General features: G+C 35.1%; 1 protein-coding gene across 18 annotated transcripts in view; it reads left to right on the top strand.

The window, feature by feature from the left end:
• The window catches only part of LOC121860612 (transcriptional repressor p66-alpha-like), a 60,952-nt gene that overhangs the window by 18,121 nt on the left and 15,769 nt on the right, over positions 1 to 27,062 (top strand). For 13 of the 18 annotated variants that reach the window (XM_042357824.1, XM_042357819.1, XM_042357828.1 and 10 more), the window contains 6 exons: positions 5,901 to 6,100; positions 12,718 to 13,076; positions 14,106 to 14,240; positions 18,164 to 18,308; positions 20,825 to 21,117; positions 26,835 to 26,963. In XM_042357824.1, the coding sequence (XP_042213758.1) occupies positions 5,901 to 6,100; positions 12,718 to 13,076; positions 14,106 to 14,240; positions 18,164 to 18,308; positions 20,825 to 21,117; positions 26,835 to 26,963 (1,261 nt within the window). The remainder of the gene's footprint in view (positions 1 to 5,900; positions 6,101 to 12,717; positions 13,077 to 14,105; positions 14,241 to 18,163; positions 18,309 to 20,824; positions 21,118 to 26,834; positions 26,964 to 27,062) is intronic. The other 5 variants (XM_042357830.1, XM_042357831.1, XM_042357827.1 and 2 more) reach the window with 5 other exon arrangements.

Here is a 27,062-nt window from a genome sequence, read left to right as displayed (position 1 = left end):
TACATGCAGCTGCCTTCATTTATCCAGCTCTTGAGTCAGGTTTTCAGCTGGATGTACTGCAGATGGCATTGAGAATGATACTCGTCAGCTCGTGATACAAGTCATTATAGGGCTTGCCCTAATGCTGCCATCTTTTGTTTTTATAAGTACAAATGCTCTATAGTAGTACAGTACACTACTACTGTATACAGTAATATAATAAACCTGTAAATACTAAGGTTATCCTATGTTTTTTATTTAAGGCTTTATCAATTTATGGTTGTTCATAAAATTCCCTTGACACGTTAAGTTTGGCAATCGGCATTATGGGTAATGAGGTTTGGACTTTTATTGTCTATTTACTGTACTGTATTTGGATTTTTATTATGAATCCATTTACTGATGTATAGATTTAATTATCACTTGGAAGAGCATCATCATTTTTAGGGTACAGTACCAGTAATAATTATGTGGTGTAGAGAATTAATTGGTACTTATGACGGGGTGCACTTTATAATCCTACTTAGTGGTGAAGATAATTGTTACCTGGTACATAGATCCTTTACAAAACCACACTGGTGCAGAGAAATGTGGTGAGAAAAGGTTCCTTGTGTAGAAAATTACTGTAGTTATCAGGTGAGGCAGTCAGCTTAATTACCATAGGTACTGGTCAGCTGATGGTTTGTGGTGGGGTGCAACGTTGGCTATCAGACTGGCCATGGCAGGATCAGTGTTGGGAAGCCCCGACAATGCACACTCCTTTCTGATGACAAGGAAAGTAAACCTCCTCCCCTTCCTTGTTTTCTGTCTAGCTTACAGTTTTACATCAACTCAAGCCAAGCTAAACTCCTTATAAAAACCTGACCAATGCTTACAAGGATTCATGGTACAGTAGCAACCTTTAAAAGTTATGACAGTTTTGCAGTGAATTAGAAAGGTGGAAATACAGTACAGGTACCAGTAAAATACTATAGACAACTGATAAACCACATGTTCTTTGGCTCTTATTATCTATACTAATGAATGCATTTATTACCATCCAAACAAATTGTGATAAAGTGTGTCCTAAGCTGTATTGGCATTTTTAAGTTGAATGTACTGTACAAATAGATGCAATACTGTATGTGTATTTATGTGTACAGTACAGATTTTCCTTGGAAATCTTGGTATTCAACAAAACATCCACCATGAATGAGATGGTTACTGCAAGTGCCATTAATACCAACTTTCCAATTATTCCAGCTACCGATCTGTAATATTTTTTAAAGATGTTATATGTACTGTATACAGTTCATTGATGCTTCTGTTTAATTCACTTGAAATTCTATCAAAGTATTACTATTTGGTGATTTATGCTTCATAATGAGATTATTATATTAATTGAAAGATATATGCAGATTCATATTCATGGTTTATTTTACTTATGGGGTCTTTATAACTTGATGAGTAGGGTAATCTGGCTATTCAACCACTGAACCAGGAAAGTATGTGAGATAATTTTAGAATATACTGTAGTAAAAAAGAAAACTTCTTAAAAGTGATTCATAGCTAGGAAACTTGGCAAGAAGTGTACAGTAGTGTGTGGTTGCAAACAAAGAGGCAAGGAGGGAAATTAATTCCTATTCGAATGTCGAGTAGATTGTAACCATGAAAGGTAGCAATAAAATACCAGTATACAGTAATTAGTGAGTGTTTGCTCTATATGTGAGTTATGGGCAAAATGCTCAAATTAGATGTGTGAACCATCGTTTTAAATCAATTTAGCATTACTTATCTGGTCCACCTTTTGCTCAGGGGGTATTTTCAGTGTTACTTTATATCTGAACAGGTTGAATATATTTTCTGAATTAATTTAAGCAAAAAATAAGTTATTTTGAAATTCACTGTCATCATACGGCAGCTTCATTTTCTCCTCCTGTAAGTGTAGTTTGTATCTCAGCAGGTGGCAGCACATATGCTTTTTAAAGTACTGTACCTCTATTGATGAACTAATGGCATGACATAAACAGACAAGAATTGGAAAGCTTTTGTCTTAAACTATCATTATTAAATATCTTATTTTCACAGTAGGAAGGAGAGTTAGATATCTTATTTTCACAGTAGGAAGGAGAGTTAGAAATGACATAAAATTTATCAGTATTTTGGGATCTAATGATAATTTATTAGTACTGTACCGTATGTATGTATTAACAAAGCCAAAATGATCATTAAACTAAAATAAGTTATAATAAACAATGCAGTTCCTGATGAATCTAAGCTCTAATCCTAACCTGTTAACACTAAAAAAATTATTTCTGAATGACTGGTCATATGATTTTGGCAATTCGACAGTTGCACATCACATTATTTATTTTGGAACCGATTGCTGTTATCTTAATTTCAGAGACAAATATTCACACAGATTTAAGTTTTATATGATTTAACCTTATAAACCCTTGGATGGCTGCTCCGTGTGTCCCCCCCCCCCAGCTTGGAGGGGAAGTACAGTGCAGTATACTGTATGTAAAGTGATAACGATACTTGTAAAGTATGTGGTGAGTCCCTGTACTGTAGATGATACACCCCCCCCCCCCTTAATACTTGAGAGTTAAAGGGCTAAGGAGGCTTAATAAAGTGTAAGGTCTGTTGAAGTAGGATGAAGAGGTAATGTAATGGAGATAGTATGATAAGGACTAACACATACACACTACTGTATACTACATTATATACAATACTGAATTGGTTTACAGAACAGGGGATAATTGGATGCAATAGAACTTATGGGAGGAGGATGGTGATATAGTTTGAAAAAAGCAGTGTTTGTGTATTTGGACTGATGAAAGGCATATTTTACAGTGATGAGAAGATACTTTAACTGTAATTCTGAATATTTATGATACCAGAGAAAGTACACAACAGTACTGTGCTGTATTTAGATTTTTATTTATTTATTTTTTTTTTGTGAATATGAAAAAAGTATGCTGTGAGTGAATGACTTGGAATGGATGCAAGGGTGCACAAGATTGTGCTCCAGTACTGTAGATCATGTCGTGTGTTTCTTGTTTGTGGATGGGACAAGTTATTACATGGAAGGAACACTATGGGTTTGTGGTCAAATGGTGGTGGTACTGTAGCTACAGGATTTAAGCTTGGGGTTTTTGAGTGCTGTAGGTACAGTACAGTATTACATAATGGTTGTCATTGGGTGATGAAGTATGTTGAATGGAAAGTCAATTTGGCTAGGCATTTGAGTTATATAAGTAATGTAATGCAAGTGGAAAATTGAGAGTGTAAATATATTAAAAAATAGGTGTTGTTGGGAGAGCTTATGGATGACCCCAGCCAACTGCCCATATTCAGACCTCAGAATCATCTTTGTATAGTCATGATAATTACCAAAACATAAGTGAGAAGTAATGAGTGAAGGCCAGTTGAGGCCGTGTTTAGAAAAAAAGTTCAGGTCGAGATAGGGTCTGCCACAGTCATTTGGGAACCTGGATGTTTTTTTGTGTGTGTGTGAATATCCTTAAGGAGTAATTCTGTTTATATCTCCTTATCATTTTGGTTTGCTTGAAGATCATTTTGAACTTTTGCATTGTAATAAAATAAAAGAGGGGTACAGTACAGTACAGTTTGCTGTAGTTTGGCCACTTCTTGTCCTCGAGCTGTTAGTTGAGCAGGTACAGTTGTATAGGAGGGGATGTTATCATCATCCACAATCAATTATACTCTGTGCTGAATGAAATCGTCTGGTGACAACCAAATGGAATATTAAAAGTGGCATCCTGTAGTGAATGGATTAATGGAGATATTATTAGCTACTTGTGTACAGTACTGAGAGTCTCTTGTGTTGAATAAAATCATCTGGTGTTGGCTAAATAAAATGTTAATATTGACTTCCCTTAGTGAAGGTGTTAAGTGCAACAATTTTTTTCCATGTTATAAAGTACTGTACACTCTCGTTAAAGAGATAATGGACTATCATAATATAACTCCTCTAAATTTGGTTCAGTGTTGTTAAATAGGTCTATAAAGATGCTATTCTTTTGTAGTTCGTGTGAAGATTGTATGATCATCCCTATAGCTGTGCACACCAGTTTTAATTTATTTTTTCATGGGGGTAGAAATTATCACCACCGTACTATCCTATTGTCCCTCGAATACAAGAAAATATTGGGTGTCTGCCCCCCTTACATTTAGGTAATCTGAGTATAGTACTAAACTGAACTAGATTTTGAATTGTTTACACTTAAGTTGTTTTGTATGCCATAGTGACGGCACTGAATATTTTGATATACAGTCATTCCTCGACGGGGTTAGGGACCGACGACCAGGTCGTAAGTCGAATCGGTCGAAAATGCCAAACTAATACATAGAAAAAAAAAAGGTCTCTTTTTCTTCTCAGCACCACGAGAACTCTCACTTTTATGCTTGCCAACCATTTTAAAGGGAGCTACAAAATTTTTTTTGTCAGTACACAGCGCAATCGTGACTCGAAAATACGTAATTTGAAAAAACATTTTATACGACTGTGGTGGTCCTAAGTGGAGGAGTACCTGTAAAGTTTTATAATCCTTGTGGAGGCAAATCATTCATGTTGTGTGCAAGTACTGTAGAGGGTAAAGGGAATAGTGCTTGAAACATTTGTGCGTGTAGCTACTGTACTGTACGTACTGTATTTTCAATCCCCTGCTCTTACTCTATATATTTCTTGTATCTTATCTCCCCTACTGGTACCCTTTCCTCTCTTTCTTGAGGACTCTATTTCACCAGATCACCCCACGCTTTTATATATATATATATATATATATATATATATATATATATATATATATATATATATATATATATATATATATATATATATATATATGTATATATATATATATATATATATATATATATATATATATATATATATATATATATATATATATATATATATATATATATATATATATATATATATATATATATATATATAAGGGAGGTAGATAGGAATTTGTTTTATATTGTTTAAAAGGGGGAAGAACTGGAAGTTGTAGATAAATTTAATAGTATGTACTGTATTGTATTGGTTTGATTAAGGAACATTTACTGGTACAGTATTGGGAAACTTGGTGCTCGTGTGTTTGATTTCCTAATGAAAAGGACAGTAATTGTGGTGTGTTAAAGATTTTTTATTTTTTTATTTTTTCTCAGACTTTATGGTTTTTATCTGTCTGTACATCTGTTATCTTTAATCCTCTGCCTCTGTTGTATGGGGTAGGCCAGGTTCAGGGAGAGCAGTGTAAGACATAGGTTCTGTATCCACACATATTGTACTGTTGTTGCTCTTACAGTATATCCTCAGTTTATATTTGCATTATACATACAGTACAGTATAGTGAATCTTAGCTTCCACTTTTTTCTCATTTCTTCTCATTTTACTGTGATTGTTGAGTAGAGTTGTTGTCACTATAATTTTGTTCATGTCACCATTATCATATGAAATAACTCCACTGTTCACTGCCCATAGTCATCATTTGGGCATTATCTCGTGAGACCTTGCTAATATTTTTTAATATAACTTGTATTGTTTATGATTATTTTGGTCACAGGTGTCAGACCAGTGTTCCAGAAAATTGTAATCTATTTGTACAGTATGTAGAGTTCTGTTCGAGGTTCAATGTATATTTATTGGTACAGTACGCTGTATGAATTTCTTAAATATTTATATAAGAATAATTCAGTTAAAGCAATTACTCTTGGGCAAGAATGTTAGTGTTTGCATGAACTGTAGCCCTTGGGATTTAAAAAAAACCTTTATCTGTAATGTGTACAAAATTAGATATCTCAGAATTTTAAGTACAGTATAGGTACTGTATTGTGTTTTTGCTTTCATAGATATTATCAGTAATATATGAATGGAAAATATCTAACATGTTTTTATTTAATTTCAGGCGAGGTGATGAAGAGGAAGAAGAGGGAAGTGAGCAGAGTGCAGTGAACAATGGTTCATTGACCTCTGAGGAGGCTGTGGAGGAGCAGGAGGATAGAGTAGCTCAGGAGACTATAGAGGGAGAAAGTGGAGGAGAAAACTCCACTGCTGTTATGGATCTCTCGTCCAGTGTCCCAGCATCTAATAAGAGACTCAGAGAAGGTGAGTGGATCTCTCATATTTTTGTCTTGGTGTGGAATGTGCGACGGAAAATCAAGACATTTAATGTTGCTAGAGTATATTTACCGTACTCTTCCGTGCATTGTGATGTCACGTGTATCTGTGTTAGTTTAACTCTTTAAACAGAAACCTTCTTAAAAATCTTATCACCTGTGCTGTTGTCAGGATGTGTATTTATATTTTTCTTCGGTAATTTTGACTATCAGTTGTCTGGATTTGACTGGTCCTCCTCTGCATTGCTTAAGATTACAGTATTTTTGTACGTATAATATGCACTGGGTTTCTAATTACAATACAACATATTTCCTGGTAAAGTTTCTGCAACACTGACCATTCTGTCAACATATTTGACTAATGGCTGAGTTTGTTGCTTTAAGTTTGATTTTTTTTATAACTACGGTACCATAACTACATTAATGACTTTTACGTTTTGAATACGAAGAAAATGGAATACCCTCTGGCTGTGAATACAAGGAAATTTGTATTTGTTTTCCTTATCAGTCAAACAGTTTAACTTCAGGTAGCTTATTATTCATGGTTTACATAACATTTGTTCATCAGTAAATTTGGTCTAAGAGCAGATTCACTTCTCTTTAGGTTCAAATGATGGACATTTTTTTAAGCAATTACAATGCTGCAGGAGCTTTGACGATCAGGTTAATTAGAATAGATTATTTATTATCCATGTTGTCAAATAGGTGAGGGTGTTAACTCTTGTTGTTCGTGGTCTGTCCCGTGTGTTAGTAATTTACTAGATAATAACATAATTGTAGTCTTTACTCAGAGTTTGGTCTTTTATTGAGACATTTTATTTGTACACTGTAGATACAATGCATCATTTTGTATTGTATAGTCATAAAGCAGCCAAGTTAACTACATTCCATACACCTGGAAAGTTAATCTTATTGGTTTCTTATTGTTGTACTGTATTTTAGTAGACAGAGCAGCAGGTGCTCTCGCTTGTTATCTTAAGGTGTGTTACATATTAGTTACCGTACGTAAACATTCTGGGGAAAGCCAGATCCTGTGCATTAGTTGCTGGCATCTGAAGTAACATTTTGGATTTTCCCAAAATACATAGCTATTTTAGACTCATCTGCTGATATTAACTCATGAAAAGCACTTGTTGTGCCGATAAGAAGCTCCCAATAGTACACTTATTTTAAAAAAGACATGAAAGGAAATGCTGTAGACATGTAGCAATGGATAAATCAGAAGGATATTTGTGGCCTAGTTTTGTGAGGGAGTACCATAGCAGAACACATCTATTGTAGCAGTGGGAATAAATGAATGCCCAAATACTGTATGGAGTGAGAGTTTGTGTTAATATGTAGCCATATATAAACAGCGGTTGTCTTGCATCCTATTTACAGTGCCTCTACTATCCTGATTTCACCAAACATCTTATACTCCCATCTCCATCACTCTTGCTCTCACCTCTTACTGCACCATCCATGGAAATATTTAACCATGACAACATTATGCATCTTTTATGTGTACTGTAGTTCAACTTCCAATAGGAACCAGTGTCCCTCATCCTTTAACAGACCATCTCATGATTTACACACTGTACAGATTTATACAGTTTCCTGTTTATCCAAAACACTTAAAGATCTTAACACATTGTTTATCCATTAGTTCTTTTATCATATACATATCTTTTCCAAAGACAGAAATGCCACAGATATTCTTTCCTTTCTCCTAAACTTAACTCACATGTTCCTTGAAGCAAATTGGATCCTAATATTTTTTAACTTACTGCATCATCCTTAATATTGTACTCTCGGTTTTTTCAGTATTTTTGTCAATAATAATTTTTACGTACACTTCCCATTTTATAGTTTAAAAGATTTGTTCTTCCGTGTTGTTTGCCTCCATTCTTATCACCTTTCCAAGGTAACAGGGAAGAAATCCCTGTTTCTAACCTTAGCCAGATACCATATACTCCTCTCATTAAGGAATTATTTATACCTACAGTATTGTATCTTCCTTTCATGCTTTACTTATAAACATGTTATCCATTCTTGGTACATTACAGTACTCTTGCCTCTCTCATGCTCCTTATAACTATGTATGTTATCCTTTCTATCATTTTTTCCACCTTCCAATCTTGACATTTCTGTAGTGATGCTACTTACACATCCCAAAAAGGGTGGGTCTGCCTCTAATGTGTTATCAACAGCTGTTCAAATTTGTTTCCTTGCTCTCTTTTCTTTCTTCAGTTCTTTACAGAAAGGTCTGTCCTTGTAACACCCTTTCTGTCAAAGTTTTATAGAGGATGAAAATGTTATATTGTGGGTGCGAGGGAGACACTTAGGAATCTGCTGTGTGTGCATGATGTAGAGGATACTATGATGTGTCTTGGAGGGATGGACATGTTGGTGCATTAGGCAGGATTATGTGAAGCAACGAGGCTAAGCCAGAGTTCATATTAGGAAAGATGAATGTTCAATGAGATGACATCAGTTACTGCATCTAGAATGAGTGAATGACAGTGAGCAAGAGGTGTTTGGCTCTATACTCTTGTACCAGAGTGGGAAATGGTTTGTAGAGGTAGTAGAACATAGGAAGAACGCATATGGACAGGTTATTGATAATACAGTAAATGAAATTAGGAAATCAATTCTGTGAGGTTTCAGGTATGCAAAGTGAAATGTAATGAAAAACATGCAAATGTTTATATGGAATGAATAAAATTCTTGAATGAAGTCTGTGTAGTTATAGAATTTGGCATGAAAATTAGACTCACACAAACATAAAAGTAGGAGAAATTTATTCATTGCCTCAGAAATATCTGATGAAATAGATTGATTGGGAACTAAATTCATTTACACAGGCAACACTTTCTCCACTTTTCTTATACTGTACCACTTTCCTTGACCCTTATCAGTCCTTTGTAAATATGGTCAATAAATTCATCTTCAGCAGCACCTTTGTTCACTGTAGAAACTTGAATCTTGAGTATTGTTTGGTAGTTGCTGATGTAACCCAGTGTCCCAAGGAGTAAGTCAGCTTTAATGTAGCCAAAGGCTAATGGAACTAACTTAATGTAACAGAGTATTCGAATATTCAAACAACCTTCTCATCTTTAAGCAGCTGGCATCTAAATTGTCGTCTACTTATTACTTTGGGGGTAATTTTTTGTTTGTTAGAAAAAAAAAGAGCAGTACTTATGTGGTAAAGTAGTTATACATTACATGCTATGAACTCTGCAGTCATAGTGCTTGTACAGTATGCCTTTCACCCCAACCTCTTGGTCATTACTTCTAGTATTCAACTTTATTTCTAAATGAGAAAGTTGTTCAAATTATTCTTAAGATTACTCACAAGTTCAGTCGTAGTTATGTCTGAAATCACACCACCCACAAAACCTAGGATAAAATGCATTGGAAGTGAGATGATTCTGCTGTGCACTATAGCATGACTCCAGCAGTAATATCCAAGTAATGAATAAGATGCTAAGTGTGATAAGATGTAGATGAGATTATGATAATGTAGATTGAGCAAAAGTATTTACAACTATTGGTCAGTGCTCTGTATTAAAAGATGCACTGTATCATTCACTTCAGTCATCTCACACAGTTTTATCTTGGTTGGTAGCTATCAGTTAAACACTATGAATACTTGGGTCAAATTTATAAAACATCTATATATTTACAAGGCGACGTGGCCCTTAAGCTATAACTTAAGAGTTAAATTTAAAGCTGGGGAGATTATTTTTACTATGGGGATGTGTTATGTATATTTCCTTAATGTTGTAATAGTTGATAGTGTTTTGAAGTATTGTTGAGACATGTAAAAAAAAAATGTAAATATTATTGATGGGCAAGCCAAAGGGAGATGATTAAGCTATCTTGTGGAAGGGGAGCGTTATAGTGATCCAGCTAGACAGAGGGGGTCTATGCAAATGAGGGAGTCTGTGATGCTCTTGACACTGTTCATCCCATGCCATAATGAGAGAGAGGGAGGTGTATAGAGTGATGGTTTGGTTTGAACATCTTTGAAACAGCTCTTTATGGAGGGAGAGTGGTGATTGAAACAAGTCTGGGCTAACCAGCTACCTAACTAAAAGTTTCTATAGAAGAAAACTTATTTCTTACCTCAATAATAACCCAAATTAGGTAGAGGAATTGTTCTTTTTATATTGTTTTTTTCCAGTTTTTCTTGTACATTAAGACATCAACCCAACATGCTGTGTTTGCATTTGTTGACAATTCTCGAGCTGTTAACCAAATGCTAATTGATGGAACACTTCTCAGCAACCTTTCTATATTGTACTTTTATCCTAGGATAGGTAGGTTTGGTTGGTACATCTTATCTACTGTAAATTATATAATATAACATTTGCAAACAAAAATTTGTGTATGGAATTGGAAGGGAATCTGGGAAATGTTTGTATTGCCAAACTGATATTATGAAAATATATAAAAGAGGCTATTTTTTTGTGTTGAGTATGAAAGTGAAAGCATTATGTCTATGAAGCATTCCTGCCTATGTAAATAGTTGAAACATAAACATGGCATTGTCAGGTGGCACAGAATTTTTTTATTTACAGGAAAACCTCGGGGAAAATAGTATATGAAAAATTCAATTACTCCGCCTGATTTGTGTTATTATTGTACAGTATTGAGGTTAGAAATAAGTTTTCTTCTGGAGGTTTTTCATTAGGTAGCCGGTTAACCCAGGCTGCTCTCTTAAACTGTTACCAAAATAATCATTGTATGGGATTATTACTGGGGTATGACAAGAGTCACCAGGTGTGTTCAGTAGTAAGTTGTATTGTCTCATTTTAAGAGGTGAAACCCTACAACACTGGGCTCATGGCTTGTGACTCATCTTGGCTTCATGGGGGGTCATATATAGGTTATATATTCTGTTTGTCTTTGGTACCCACCAAAATGTTCTACACTACTGAGGGTATACACAAACACTTGTTATCTTGAAAATAGGTTCTTATTCTCGTACGGGAGATATACAGAGGAACTAATAGACAGAGCACTTCCTCACCTTAAGGACTGGCGATCTCCACTCTCTGTATCACTCTGCACTGGCATGTACAGATGCCAGCATTCACAAGCTGAATACATAAAATGTAAATATGATAATTCACATACTTAACATGGTGCATAATAAATGGAAATATTACATAGGATTAATACATGTTCTGTAATACTTTACTATACATAATTAATAGAGTAATATAAGAATACACAGCTTAAGGTACTACTTCGTGTCCATATTATACATATATTATGTTTTATTCTAACTCCCTTTAAAGCCCAGGTCACCTGTCAAAGGTTATATGACTAGCTTAAGTTATATCCATTAAACTAACAGATTAGATATTAGTTTTTAGAAGAACAATTTCATTGGTGAATTGTTGAAACTTTTAGTAGTATTTATTGTCTCAGTGGTTGCCTTAAATTTTAATTCTGTAAGAGAGCATTAATCTTCATTTCTTTGGAAATTGTTTAAACTTGACTTAGGCCTCTGAGGAAGTTTTCCTTAAATAGATTGTAAAATTATAGTCAAGAAAAAAATAAACTGCAACCAGAATTTACCACATTCCTCAAATTGTGTGAGGTGGCAGGACTTCCTCATTTAAGGCCATACTGTATGGCCTTTTTAAGAGTTTATTATCTGTGATGAGATGTGTTATTACCATTGTTGTTAAGGATCAAGGTTACCACAACCCATTGATAAAAAGAAAATCTTTGGCATTATAACTTAAGCTTTACAATACTTATCATAATATTCCATATATTGTTTACATTATGAAAACTCTGCTCTGCTATTGTTTATATAAGGTACTGTACCCTGATAGCCTTGCATATAAGTTTCGCCTATATATTTCTTCTGAGGAGAAGGTGACAGGCAGATTTTAGGTCAAAATGTCTGTCGACACCAGAAAAGGTCAAAATGACATATAATTATTGGAGGTCACCCCACTCTTGGGACATGACCACAGTTATTACCCAATCACTACAAAAGAAATCACAATCTCTTGTAACTTTGTTCCTGATAAACTTACTGCACCGACCACCTGAGATCAGTAGTAGGTCATGAGGACTTTGAATACTGTAACATCAACACATATTACCTGATTTTTACCTAATTTTCATATCTAGTTGACCTTGACACTGTTTTGTTTTGGTCAACAATAGAAAAAGGTCAGAGGTGTCAAAGTTTACTCTCCAACACTTGACTATTTTTCATCTGAATTTTGTAAAAAAAAATGCAATTGGCTAGCTTAGGCCTAAAATAGGCTAATAAATTTTTTGGGGGTGAACCGTGAATAGTTGAAACTGCGAATGACAAATGTCTGCTGTATAGACTAAAAGTTTTCTTTTGGCAAACATGAGACAGAGGTCAGGGTCATCTAGGGGGATCACCCTGTGCTGGGAAGCTTATTCTGATAAATGTCACTTTTTAACACTGGGGGAGGGATTTTTGTCTTGCATACAGCAATGGGCTATCTTCATCTAACAGCTGTGACAGTTACCTGACAAAGGAACAACGCTTGTGGTAAACAAAATTCACATTTGTACTTTATAAAGGTGATAAGAGAATCTAAGTAGTGAAAGTCTTTTTCTTCAAAGGTGAAGATGACTCTGAGGTACCTGGTGAGTGTGATGCTCCACCTACTTCTCGACCCCGGCTGACTGCCACCCCTGAAGCCAGTAACACTGCCAATCATGTCAATGACACCCACCAATCATCTTCGGACTTGACCGATGACACCCCAAAGGTGAATGGCATCAGCAACGGGTACGAGAGTGACAGCAACGGCATCAATGATGTCAACGACGATGACGACAAAATGCCACCGGTGCCACCCATCAAGGAGCTGAGCCCAGAGGAGCTGGCAGAGAAGATGAAGCTGGTTCATCGACTCCAGGTAGAGCTTCGCAATGAGGAGATGAAGCTGGTACTCCTCAAGAAGGTCAGGCAGTCCCAGGTGAGGCCTGCAGCCACAGCTAGTAGGGTTGATTTTGGGGGAATCAACTTCAAAGACTTTAGAACACAAGTCATCCCAAGTTTACTCTGAGATTGGTGCCAGGCTCTCTAAGTGACTGATTCAGCTTGTCGAGACTTTGATAATGCTTCATTAAAGGCTATTTCCTTTCAAAGGGAGTATTAACTACAGTGAAGTATTGTGGAAGGAGCACTGTTGATTCAGTCATTGTAAGGAAGTTGAAATGTATCATATGTCAATTTTCCTCCCAGCTGCTTCAATCAAAATGTTTTGAGTGGCAGTTGGAGTGAGGATCAATTGATGTACTGTTTACTAAATTCACTAACTGAAGTTGAGCAAGAGACCAATCTTAGACTAGAACAGAATTGAGTTCTAAAATATGGCCAATGTAATTTTTGATAAGATGCCTAGAATATTTAGGTATTTAAGGGAGTCACCCATTTTGTTGAGGCGCAGGTCACATAGGAAGCTGCTAGACTTGATTATGGTTCTTGTAGCCAGATAACTTTTGCAGTTAGTCAAAGTGTAAAGGTTGAGAGTGGAATGGGGGTCCCATGGTTGATATGAATGCATCTTTCTCAATACTAACTTCAGATGTTTCATTTTTCAAAGTTTAGTACTGTACACTATACATCTGGTGTCTGCCAAAAATTCTTCCGTTCAATACTTGGGTCTTCTAACTTTTCTTGGTGTTTGTAGTTCTTATTAACTTCTTTAGTATCTTTATCTCTGTGTTTAATTGTAATTGAACAGCATTTTGTTTTCAACATTTCTGTTTAGAATATTGTACTGTATTGTAGTTACATTTAGCATCAATATAATTACCCCTTCCCACTTGACTCTTTAGTTTCACTGGAGAATTAGTACTTGACGATTAATCCAGTAAATTGCATGAAAGATCAGTGTGCTTGTGTGTCATAAACTGTGTCAAAAATAAATGGTCATAAAATTCAATTATTTTCTACGCTAACTCGATAACTGTCTTTTGTTACATGCGTGTCGGTGTTGCAGGTGATGAAGGAGAATGTGAGTGCAACTGCCAATGATGCCAAGACTGCATTGACGAAGCTTCCGTCTAATACTACGGCCACTAAGCTGCCTCCCTCACAACCTCCACCTCTCATTAAACATGACTTGGGTGCCAAGGTGGGGCTCCTGCTCTTATTGTTGCTGCTGGTTAAGGCAGTACTCACATGCTGGCCCCATGTTACTTCACAAACACACACACTGTACACACACACACTGTACACACACACACACTGTACACACTGTACACACACACACTGTACACACACACACTGTACACACACACACACTGTACACACACACTGTACACACACACTGTACACACACTCACACTGTACACACACACACACACTGTACACACACACACACACACACACACTGTACACACACACACACACACACACACTGTACACACACACACACACACACACACACACACACACTGTACACACACACACACACACACACACTGTACACACACACACACTGTACACACACACACACACACTGTGTACACACACACACACACACACACTGTACACACACACACACACACACTGTACACACACACACACACACACACTGTACACACACACACACACACACACTGTACACACACACACACTGTACACACACACACACACACACACACACACACACACACACACACACACACACACACACACACACACACACACACACACATGCATGTGTGACTCCCCTATTTACTGGCACATATATATGCACAAAGAAAATCTCAATAATTGGATGGCTTTCTCTTTTTATATCCTTTTATGTGTGTATTTTTTCCTGTTTTAAGTTACGCCGCAAGAGAATGTTTTAGTATCTCAAGTGTGGGGATACATATAGCTAATGCTCATCTGATGCTTTTAAAAAAGTGCTCTATAATTTAATTCCTTGCATGATATTTATTAATTATTAAATATACATGATTAAATGTTTCTAAATTAAATTAATTAATATTTAAAACCAAATTGTTTGCCTAAGCTATCAGTGCCAAGATATTCATTGAAGTACTGTACATTATGCTGAATGGGCTTTTAATATACTGTGTGTGAAATGGTCACATGTTTATGTGCATGAGATAAATAAATACTGCTTGGGCTCATAACATTATAACCTTTGGAAAGTGGCCTTATTCTTTCTTACTCTTAATTTGGTATTCATTTTATTGGTATTGTATTTGACAAAACTTTTTGTTATTGTTTCATTCATTGACTAATTTTGAAACAACTATTGCTTCCTTCCATTTCTTCAGTTTTAAATCTACTCTCTTTTTTTTTCATCTTAAGCTGCTATATGACAGATTATGAGGATCAGGGTTATGACTGCCTTCCAGTTTGTTGCAATCTGTAAATCAGGATCTGTTTGTACATATTTTTGACCTGTTTCCTTTGGTAATCCTCAAGTACTGTACTCTGTAAATGTTTTGTGTGGCACTCTAAGAAAGTCCAGGATCTCTGAGACAAGATGAAAAATGTGGAGTAAAACTGCCCAGCTATTATGCATACCATGTGCTTTTATTGAGCATTTCAGTACATTTGGTTGTGCTCTAGTGGATCAAAGAAACAGTACGGTAATTAAAAACTGGTGATTTTAACTGGTTTGAAGGTGTTTTGTAGAGAAGGGATTTTTAATACTGCCAAGTGCACAAAACTGGAAAATTCCTGTGGCTTTGATTATATTCATGTTTACACTTTATAACTATCAGCAGGTGGTGGCCTGTTTTGTTTCATTAATGTTTTCCTGACTGACAACTACACTGTGATGGATTCTAGCAGCCACAACCCGTGACCAAGTTTCTGGTTACCTTTTAACAGTTCAGTTAACATAAACCTACATTGGGTATACATACAGATTGTTGATCGTTATACTTGGGAATCTCTCATTGACTTTTAAACCTGTCCTACATCTTTTAGTATGTTTATAGGATACTTAATGCGTATGTGTAGTCAGTTTGCCTTTGTGATGAACCAATTGTGGTTTGGATGGCTGTAGGGGAAGAATGGGCTGATGAAACAGTTACCTTCCCATCACATTGATCATTATTACAGTATAGGCTCTGTGCAGGTCTGTATCTTCAGGCTGCTCTCATTGTACTGGTTCGAATTCAAGTCATACAATTCATTAATTTGTCTTGACGAAGTCTTGGGAAATAAATATGATATATGAGACCATAGTAAAGTGCCTGTATTTATTGTCATGAAGTAACTATAAATATTAGTGTGTTGATTACCGAGTAGTTTTGTTAGGTTTATATGACAAAGATGTTTTGATGAGGGACACTTTATAAAGTTCACTCACAAGGCAAGCATACTGGACTAAAGTAAACTGAATGTTCATTGAGGAATAAGTATTGAGAAGGTCTTCTAATTGGCAAGGCAGGGTTACAACTCCTTGAGCTGCCTACCTGGATAGTTTTTGTTATAAGTACTCAGGTGAACAAATAATACTTTATACTTCAAAGTACCTTATAAGTCCATGTTCCAAGCTTGTTGCCACTTTGAGCTTGGCACTGTGGATGTCATATGTGCACCATATATCACAAGCCTCTCAAGTTTAGCCAGCCTTAAACCGGCAGAGGTGGTTGTTGTAATGTGACTACTGCACTTCAACAACGAAGGTCTTTAAGTTCGTAACAAGGCTAGTACAGTAATACACTAGCCTAACAATAAAGAATTATGAGAGATAGAACTATTGCAGAGGAGTAGGTATTGCTTCTATTGATTATTGTTCATTCACCCACAGTTATAATCAATACTTTTTGGTTACCCCTCATATACAGTATATGGATCTGTCTGTTTATTTCTGGTCATATGAGATATTCTCAAAGAAAAGTAGAGTGCAGTGGTCCCTCGGTTAACGAACGGTTCAATTAACGAAATTTCGGTTAACGAATTAGCTCCCATAAGGATTTTCAGTTCGATTAACGAAATCCTTACAACAAACACGTTTTGTTGTGCGCATCAGCTGATTGGCCAGTCCGCCAATACAGTACTGTAATCAGTTCTATGTTTACATTCGTTTCCAGTGGAGTAATTATCAAGAAAGTTGGTCTCTTGAATATTTCTGCATTTTTTATATTAAAATTATTGGTCATTCTGAAATTAAGTTAACATATTGATAATTATAATACTGTATATACAGTGCAGGGAACAGATTTTGTGCGCCAATCTGCTGATTGAATCGCCCAACAACGCTTCACAGTTTAACTTTGTTTACAGTGGAGTGAACATTCAGTTTGTTGGTCTCTTGAATATTTTTGCATTTTTACATTAAAATTATTGGTCATTCTAAAATTTAGTTAACATATTGATAATATACAGTACAGAAATTATTATGAAACATGAAGAAGGCATTAGAACCAATGCACTCTGTAAAGAATATGGCATGTCATCATCGACTGCCTCTACAATCAGCTGTTTGATATGTAAACAAAGCCGCCGGGAATACGACATACACACCTCAAAGTACTGTAAGTTAAAATACCGTGTTCTATTGTTTTTTATTTATTATACAGTATACTGTACAGTACAGTACTGTATTTAGTTTATATTTAATGTTTTGTTAAATCTATTACCGGTATACAGTACTTTATATGTATACTTTTTCTGTGAGTTGGAACCAATTACCCAATATCCCATTGAAATAATAGATTCGGTTAACGAACGACTCTGTAGCACGAATTGTATTCGTTAACCGAGGGACCACTGTACTTTATTTGAGTTTTTATCATCTTCATCATCCAGCTGCTGTGACTGTTTAATAAAAGTGGTTGAATGATACATGAAGTATCCTCCCCAAATATCCCTCTCCTTGTAGCTGTTTGTGCCCAAGACTCAAAATCAGAAAAAATTTTCAGAGTATTTTGTATATTATGTGATTATTTATTTTACTAATACCTGTACTTCTCATTTTCCAGGAACATTTTGCATATTGTGTTTTGTTGATATTTCCAGATAAAAGAAAATAATGAGAAAAGGGAATTAAATTGCAATACATTGTATGTGTTTCTACTTCAGGCATCATCATCGGCTATACCCGCACATATTAAGGCATCACGCGAATATAAACAGCAGATAAAGAATATGACGTCTGCGGCCTCTGCAGATGCTTTATCTCCAAGTGCACTACAGGCCCAAAAGCATCTCCTGGCCAGAGGTCAGTGTAAGGACAAATACGTTTCGTAATAATCAAACCATGCTAGTACTCTTGGTGTCTTATCTTTATTTTGCTTTTAAGCAAAATATTTACTTTTGTTTGTCACATTACCACTAATGGAAAATGATGCACTTGCAAGAGAAGTGGTTTATTAGACAGGGCCATTCTTTGTGCAGTTGCAGTGGTAATATTAGGGTCATATATAATGTTGATAATTTCTATGTTATTAATGACACTAATATTAATTTTTCAGAATTCAAAGTAAGAATATGAATTTGGAGTACTATCATGGTTTTTTCATAGATAGTTTCTTTTTAGCAAGTAAACTATCTTAAAAGCACTTGCGTTAACTGTGTAAATGTGTGTGTGCTAGCATGTGTTTACATGTGTTTGTGTGGTTGTATTTGCTTTTGTTAAAATTAAAGTAATGTAAGAAATGACTGTTGACCTTTGATATCACAACGTTGTTTTTAATACATTATTAGCAAAGATTTCACACAGGTTAGCACAGGCCGAAACTGTTGTCTTAAATGATGTTTGCTAACCTGTTCTCATCACTAGTGCAAGAGGGGTAACCTGTAAAATCGTTTCATACCTTCACAGTACAGTAATTTATTTAATACAGTATATCGCTTATTTGTTGAAAATTAATTTTGATTGTTGATATGTAAACTTGAGTTATGCTTAACTAGGATTAACAGCATTAATAAAGACATAAAGGAACAAATAGGTAAAGGATTTTATTGTGAAATACACAATTACATAAACCATAAATGTTGAGATCAACTGTATATTGAATTTATAAGTCACTTGTAAAGTGCAAAAGAACTTGATCTGTGCCTCCCATTGTTGTTCTTCCTTATGTTGAGAAAGGCAACTTTTTTGTTTTAAGTTTTATAATCGGTCACATAATCGATATCCCTATATCCAGTTCATTTTATATTTGAGATAAAACAATTGACCACTGCAGGTGAGCATCAGAGCTTTGTTACAACACTCGGTTTAGATATCCGTGGCCACTTACAATATTTTATTTAATCAGAATTATTCAAGGTGATGGGGTAATGTGTCATTCAGCTTGTTTTAAACTGGTATATTTGGGGCACTTGATGGTCTTCAACTTGACAAACACTTATGTTTGTTGAAGCTTTTAATGTTTAGGAAACATTGGTAATCGGTCAAGGTCAGAGGGTCAAGAGTCATTTGTTTTGCATTAAGCTGTTACCTTTAAACTTTCAGATTAAGATTCCTGCCTGCAACTGGACTCCTCCTGGATGAATAACTATTTTATTTTGTATTTTATTTTATTACCAAGTATCGTCCTAGGGACAGTCTTTTAATTTCCGTGTCTGTCTGTTTGTCTGTCATTCCATCTGTGTGTGCATATCCTAAATACTGAATATTTTTACCTTTAAGCTTGGAATATCAGATTAGCTTTCTGTGAGCAATGTGAATGAAAGAGAGGAATAGTAACATTTAAGGAAGGAGGTGAATGAAAAATAAATTGCAAGTTATTCTTGATGTTGGAAGGGGGTTTATGTGTCGTAACTGGTAAGGCCGATGGAATAATTGTGAGAGGAAGTTGATTAGGGGAGTAACTGGTTGATGATTCATTAGTTCATAGGAGTTTTGAGTCAAGTAGGAGTATAGGTTTGAAGAGTTAGTAGACTAAAGGAGGTAGTAACAAACATATGAGGGAGAAGAGTTATGCCTAAAATACAGAGAAATCATTTGTATGTAAAGTTGTCATTACATACTGATAATTTATTGGTTAAAATTTCCATTAATTCACTTTGTCCTCCTCAGTGGGGCTAAAATTATTTTGAAAATTTGCATGTCCTTCTGGGAATGTAGTAATAAAAATTTCAGATTTCATGGTGGACTTTCCTTGGATGTTGGTATAAAATGTTTAGATATAGATAAAACTTATCATTTATGTACCTTTTATTATGATTGGATTCCTAATGAAAATACAGTTTGTGAAGAATTTTTTTCCAAAAATGCTTTTATGAATTTGTATTTTACTCAACACAGTAAATTTGTACTTGTCCAAGCAGAGTACTCAAGGAAGTAATTTTTCCTGTCCAAATATGTTACTTGTAGATAAGAATGGATATATTGAGCACTGTTCAACATGAGATGAAAGTAAATTAGCCTGTGTACATTTATGTACTATTTTTATGATATACCTGTACTGTAATACAGTACTATAATAATATTTCTAGTCTCAAACATCTGGATAAATCCAGCTATTTGAGTTTGGAACGTGGTTTGTGGATCAAAATTTTTATTGGCTATCAACTTATTTTACTTATCAAGGGTCTGTTGTATCTCAATATTTTAATTCTTTCTTTCTTTTTTTGGTTTGCAAAAATTTGCCCATGTAGAACAGATATGAGTAAGGCTAAGAGATAGAGAGAGTCAAACAAGTAAGTGTGGAAATGAATGAGCAGACCAGGAGACAGACAGACAGACAGACAAACAAACCATTAGCTTTCCATTAAGATGTATTTCTCCCTCAGGCACCACCTTAACCAGTACTGGTGGAGGTAATGGTTCCAGCAACAGTAGTAGCAAGTCCAGTAATGGAGGTAGCAGTGGCAGTTCCAGCAATTTGTTGACGGGGCTACCACCCAATCTAAATCTTCCATTCAACCTGTCCCGTGAAGTGGAGATCATTCGCAAAGATTCTCCAGCATCGTCGTCATCCCCCGGCCCAGGGCCTTTGGACTCTCCCTCCCAGGTGTCCATCTCCAAGGTGCGGACGTCTACCCCTCACCCCACACATCCATCAGCCGACCGTGCCCTCATAAAGGTTCGCACATCATCCTCATGCTGCAACTCAGCCAGGCTTGATCTTGCAATACCTCTCTTTAGTTTCAATTGTGTTTTGCCAATTTGCTTTCTGATTTGGGGGAAAATATTTTATTTGTGAAAATACTAAATTTTGTAGTATTTTCCCAAATGAGAGGCGAGTTGAACCCAAAGTGCAGACTGCTTATTGCAACATCTAGTTCTGGTGTTTAGTTAACTTTGAATATTCTGTTAAGTGTAAAATTATAGTTGATTTATTTTGAAAGTTTATTTTTAAATGTATGAAATCAGCTGTAGTAGCTGATGCTTTTTATGCAATAATTTGCTTTTTTATTACTATGCTTTACATAGACAATATAAGATATTTTTGCATATTTTCTTCTTTTGGTTGTAACCTGTTAGCTGCAGCATATCTGAGACACAAGTTTCATTGAAATGAAAACATTGTAATTTTCTTGCACCATCCCATAGTAGTTAAAGTATACTAAAATAAAACTTAAAATGATAAGTGCTTAAGAATAGTTTATAAGGACAGTTAAAATGTTGGATGCTTATGGTGAATTGGCTTGGAACATCAGAATAAATACAGTAAACATAAAATGATAGTTGCTTATGCTCTAAACTTACTCAGAACATGAGAATAAATAATAAAATGTTAGATTAAATCTTTAGCCCTCTGTTGATAGGGCGCAAATTCCAGTCATTCTAACTGCATCTGTTGCGGAATATGTCGGATAAGGGTTAAGTATTACTTAGACTTAGAAAATATATGTGACAAATTAACAGTCCAGCGGTTCATATCATTTCAACAAGTGGATACAATAGTTTTTGGGTGGACACTTGTCAAAGAACATGAGATGTTTTTTGTAAAGTTTGTAAGATGTTGTGTATGAGTCACCTGCCTGCTGTCTATTAAGAGCCAGAACACTCTCACAGGACTTAAAATGCTGTTGCTTTGTTGGAGGCATTTAGTGTGTGGTTTGTTTGTCAGTAATAATAGTTATTTGTTATCTTTGTAAATGCAGACCAGATTGCCACCATGCAAAGACAATAGAATTGTTCTTTGGTCAGACAGCCCTGATACAGCCTTTGTTCAGTGGTTAATATACTTCTCTCAAATTATTTATAGTAGATGCATTATTGATAGTACATAATGTGAGTTTTGTATTGACATGGTGCTGCTAGTAAATTCTTGTATATTGATAATTCACAGAGGGAAACACACAGGTGCTTTCTTGATTGAATTAATGACTAACCATTAGCAAGTCATCGGCAAAGACAAAGAGATGGGTTATCAGGTGTTTATTAATTTATTGACATTATTTTTTAAGAGATATACAGTATGCTGCAGCTGACTCAAAGGTTTTAGTCACATACAGTATAAAGTAAAATTACACATATTCACAGACATTCACTCACTGATACCTAATCCTATACACAGGTTCATATGCCGTCACATGTGTGCAAACAAAGATCCATTCATGCACAGTGTTCACACACACAGACTTATATGGCTAGTCACACACATTCATACACAATGTTGTGGTTAGAACATTTATTGTTTCCTTTTTCCATACCTGATACTTTTTCAGAGAAAGATAACATACTTATTTAGCTATTAGTTATTATTACCTTTGCTTCTTACAAATAATAATATCACCAACTTGATTTATATTGCACTTGTTATTTCTCATTTTCTTGCATTCTTTTTCAGTTTCCCTTATTTTACACTTTCCCAGCTTCATTTTTTTTTATTATCATTATTCCTCTTTTCTTTCATCTGTGCTTTTTTAGTATTATCATTTCCTTATTTTAGTAATACCCCATTCTATGTCCCATTTTCATTTTGTTGCCAAAGAATCAGCAATTCTTTTTGCTTTTCTTCCATTTTGTGTGATTGCATTTTATCATTGTTCTGTGTGTTCCCAAATTTCTTTACTTACTTGATTTCCATTAGAAATTTGGTTTTGATTGGGTGATTTAATAATTCTCGGCTGCAAATTTATTCATGGTTGTATTTAACACTTATTAATTTTTTTTCCTCCATGTGCTGCATCACTAATTGCCAATAAACATCCAGCAGTTTGTCATAAAGTCATGCTCTGGAAACAAAGACACTCAAAGCATAATATACTGTAATACTTTTGTCGTTTTCACGTTGGCCATTTTTCTATATTGCTCATATAATGAAGTTTTTCCTGCTATTCAGTATTAATTAGTTTCAGGATCTACTTTATTTGCTTTTGAAAATTACAGAATACATACTGTACTGTTACAACACCAATAATGAGTGAATTTCAGTGTGTGTGTGGGGCTCTTGATTCTATCATCTCAGTGTTAGAATTGGAAAGAGCTCAGGATAAAGATTGGTTCAAACTTTTGTCTCCGAGCATAAAAATCATCAGATTTGTATTTAGCTGCTTGTGGGTTTCAATGCTAAATACTGTACGGTTAAAAGAATTGATACTTCAACTCCACAGGGATGAACCTTTTTCTGTGGAATTTCAGAATTCTATGATTTGCCCTCACTCGTTGTTGAAAATTGTGAATGATATTTCTCCATAAAGTATAAAGACCATATGACTTGTATACCGTAAAGTTATAAAGAAGTTAGAATTTTTTCCCCAATATGAAAAGTGCCTTACTATGGCTGACCGTAGCTTGTTCCTTCAATGATGTTCTCATCAATCAGGCTCATCCTCTTGTGCCTTGTATACAGTATACTGTACCAGTATCTTATAGTCCATTGATATTTGTCATTTTCATCAGAGATCTTATCCATACCATGAGTTTTTCTGGTATTTACAGTGTATGTTGTTTGTAATACTGTATCAGTTCAGCTTTTGTGTGAAGTAAAAGCAGTTGTATCAAGTTACACTGTACATGTAGTATAATTATTTGAATTACACATCATTTGTATATTTATACTTTTGTGAGCCACTCTTGCTGAGATTTAATAGTTCAAAACTAAATGGCAAAATACAAATTGTTGTAAAGTAACTAAAGTTAAGTTAAAGGGAAAAGGAATAACTGTTGGAGTAAGGTCCAAAAGATTGATCTTTTAAGTTTAAAGGGAAGGTCAGACACATGTAATCTGGGAAAATGTAGCCAATAAAATTAAAATAACAGAGGGTGGATCAGATTTATATACAGCACCAGCACTGAGCCACTGTGGCTGTTGTAGACTAATTACAAGGGAATGTTATATCACATCTTGTGACTGAAGACTTCCCAAGTGCAAAGTAAATGTAGCGATCCATAGCAGCATTTGATTTGTTCATCAAAACTTTGGCTGATTGTAATTTATTATTTTATTAACCCTCTTGGGTAGCAGGAACAACTTGAGGAGAATGTGAGCAAAACAGACATATAAATACAAATCTAAATTGGGAATAATTAGCAAGAAATAGAAGCTATATAAATAAGTAAAATAGTATACATACAGTGGGCTCAAAAAAGGACTTTGTTCAGTATTTGTGAACTTTGAAAACTATTCAATAGAAACAAGGACATGCTAAGATGCAGTGGAAAGACTTAGACTGTCTCTCTATCTCTATCATTTTTATACATCTAGATATTTTTACAGTCTCTAGAAACAGTTATGACAGATGAGGGCATGGATTATTATTATTTTTGTTTTTAACCTGCTTTTATCACACTGCGGTTTCACTCACATGATTCTCAATCAGGCCAATTTTCCTTGAATTATTTTTAGTGAAAAATGTGCTAATGATGGGACATAATGTAGTTTGCTGACCACTTGCATTTTTATTTTATATTTTATATATTTTTTATTTTTTATTATTATTATTATTATTATTATTATTATTATTAGTTGTGCTTGGCTGGCTTCATGATCTGACATTACCACCGTCACTCATCCCCTCCCCTCCCCCCCCATGATCACCCAGAGCTGGAGCTCGGCTTCACTCCCAGGCGCAAACACATACAGTAGTGCGCCTCAACTGTTGTGCCTCTTATTGCACACTGCTTGAATAATGTCGCCTAATGTTTAAATCTTTTCGCAGGGATTTTCATCTGTCTTTACTTTGATGTGAAGGGAGTGTTAGAATAGGTAAAAAAAAAGTGGAACTAAGAAGCTTGTCTTGCAATGTTTTGCATAAGATAAAGGAAACTAATGTAAGAGCAATTGTTTTAGATGGGACTTGAGCTGTTGTGTACTGGTTTAGTTGATAAATATTATGATGATGTCTTGGTAATATTTGTATACTGTACTATATAGTGGCTGTATAGTGATGGTCTTCGCAATAATTTATGAACACATTTCCAAATACTTTATACAGAGCACACTGCTCATGGCTTACAGTAACATTTCTTTATATTTGTCCATCTCTGCAATAAATCATGAACATATATTTTGACAGGTCACAGAGTACAATGCACAGATGCTTTTAACATTTCTTACAGTGACACAACTCGCACATGGAAGCACACAGAAAATACACAATAACCTGTACACTATAAATTATTTCATATGCATACAAATTAAAATGTTCTTGCATTACCATCACCAAATTTATAGAAAAAAAAGTTAGCTGGACATTTAATGAAATGGTTAGAATTTAAAATAAATACAACTTTCATACATTTTTCCCTTTTCTCTCTTCTCTGTCTCACTAATCTAGACTTTACATGTTCATTACTTAAGACACCTTTGAAGTCAAGTATATTTGCATTTTTTTTAATCACTTGATAATAATCACAGGATAGCTGCTAAGGCACTATGACATTCAACCGAGTGTTACTAGCAATATGTACCCCCTTCCCCCCACCACGTAAATTGAATAACTAAATGTATAGTCGGATGGAAATGGTCATCCCAGTGAGTCCAGGTGATGTATGTGATTAATAGCTGCATTTTATTGTAAAAGTATATTATTTCTTGAACGTCATGACTAGAACTACTCCAGTGCATACGTACGTCTTTCCCTTTTTGTATAACCTGCAGCTCTTCAGTTGTAGGGCAAACAGGCACCACCATCCACAACATAGTGTTCTTAGATTCAGCAAGATAGTAGACTGACTTCATTGGAGTACTGTATCACAAAGTGTACTATAGCAGTAATGTGAATCTCCTCCTAGAGTGACCTTTGGTAATGTAGCATAAAGGTTTTCACAGTATAATTTAGAACAACTTTAATTTATATTAGTAGTTTTTGCTGTACAGTATTACTTTTATAGTTGGGCTCACTAAGCAAAAAGTAATAGTAAAATTAAAGAGTTTGATGATGTGTGGCAGATGATACAATATTGCTGTACTGTGCTGTATCATTCTCAAGCTCATAGGAGGGGATTTATGACTGTAGGTACAAGGTAACATGGGGATTATTTTGACTCCTACATATGATGTTTACATGTTGGTCTAATTGAATTTCATCTCTTTATGATTACTAATATTTTTTTTTAGGTAAGTTAACTATAACTTACAATGTTTTTCAAGGCTGAAAATATTTGTGCATTATTATCCAGATCTTATTGATACACAGTTTGTTTCACATAATTATTATGGACACTTTTATTTTGTCTCTTCTTTCAAGGTAATTCTTCTCAATTGTGTTATTAAAAATATTTTTCCCTTTTTAATTTTGTTAAGGATATTTACAGTTCTTATTTTTAGTTCTTTGGGTTATTCACAAAGAAATAACTTTAATTTAAAACTTTTGGTTATTGCTATGTTGTTTTGTTCATGGTAAACAGCCTGTGAGCAGCAGTGGCAGCAGTAGTAGCAGCAACAACAGCAGAATGGAGGACACTCACACACCTGCCCAACGGCAAGCAGCGGCCCGTCTGGCTCTCCGGAAACAGTTAGAGAAGACGCTGCTCAGGGTAAGAGTAAGACTTATTAATTATCCAAGTAGATTGGGTTGAAAGCTGGCACCTGGAATGTGAATCAAATATCTGGATTTTCCCATTCAAAAGAAAAAA

The sequence above is a fragment of the Homarus americanus genome, unplaced genomic scaffold, assembly GCF_018991925.1.
Source record: "Homarus americanus isolate GMGI-L3 unplaced genomic scaffold, GMGI_Hamer_2.0 scaffold11150, whole genome shotgun sequence".
NCBI lineage: Eukaryota > Metazoa > Arthropoda > Malacostraca > Decapoda > Nephropidae > Homarus > Homarus americanus.
The sequence above is the reverse complement of the archived record's forward strand: the minus strand, read 5'-3'. Positions and strand labels throughout refer to the sequence as shown.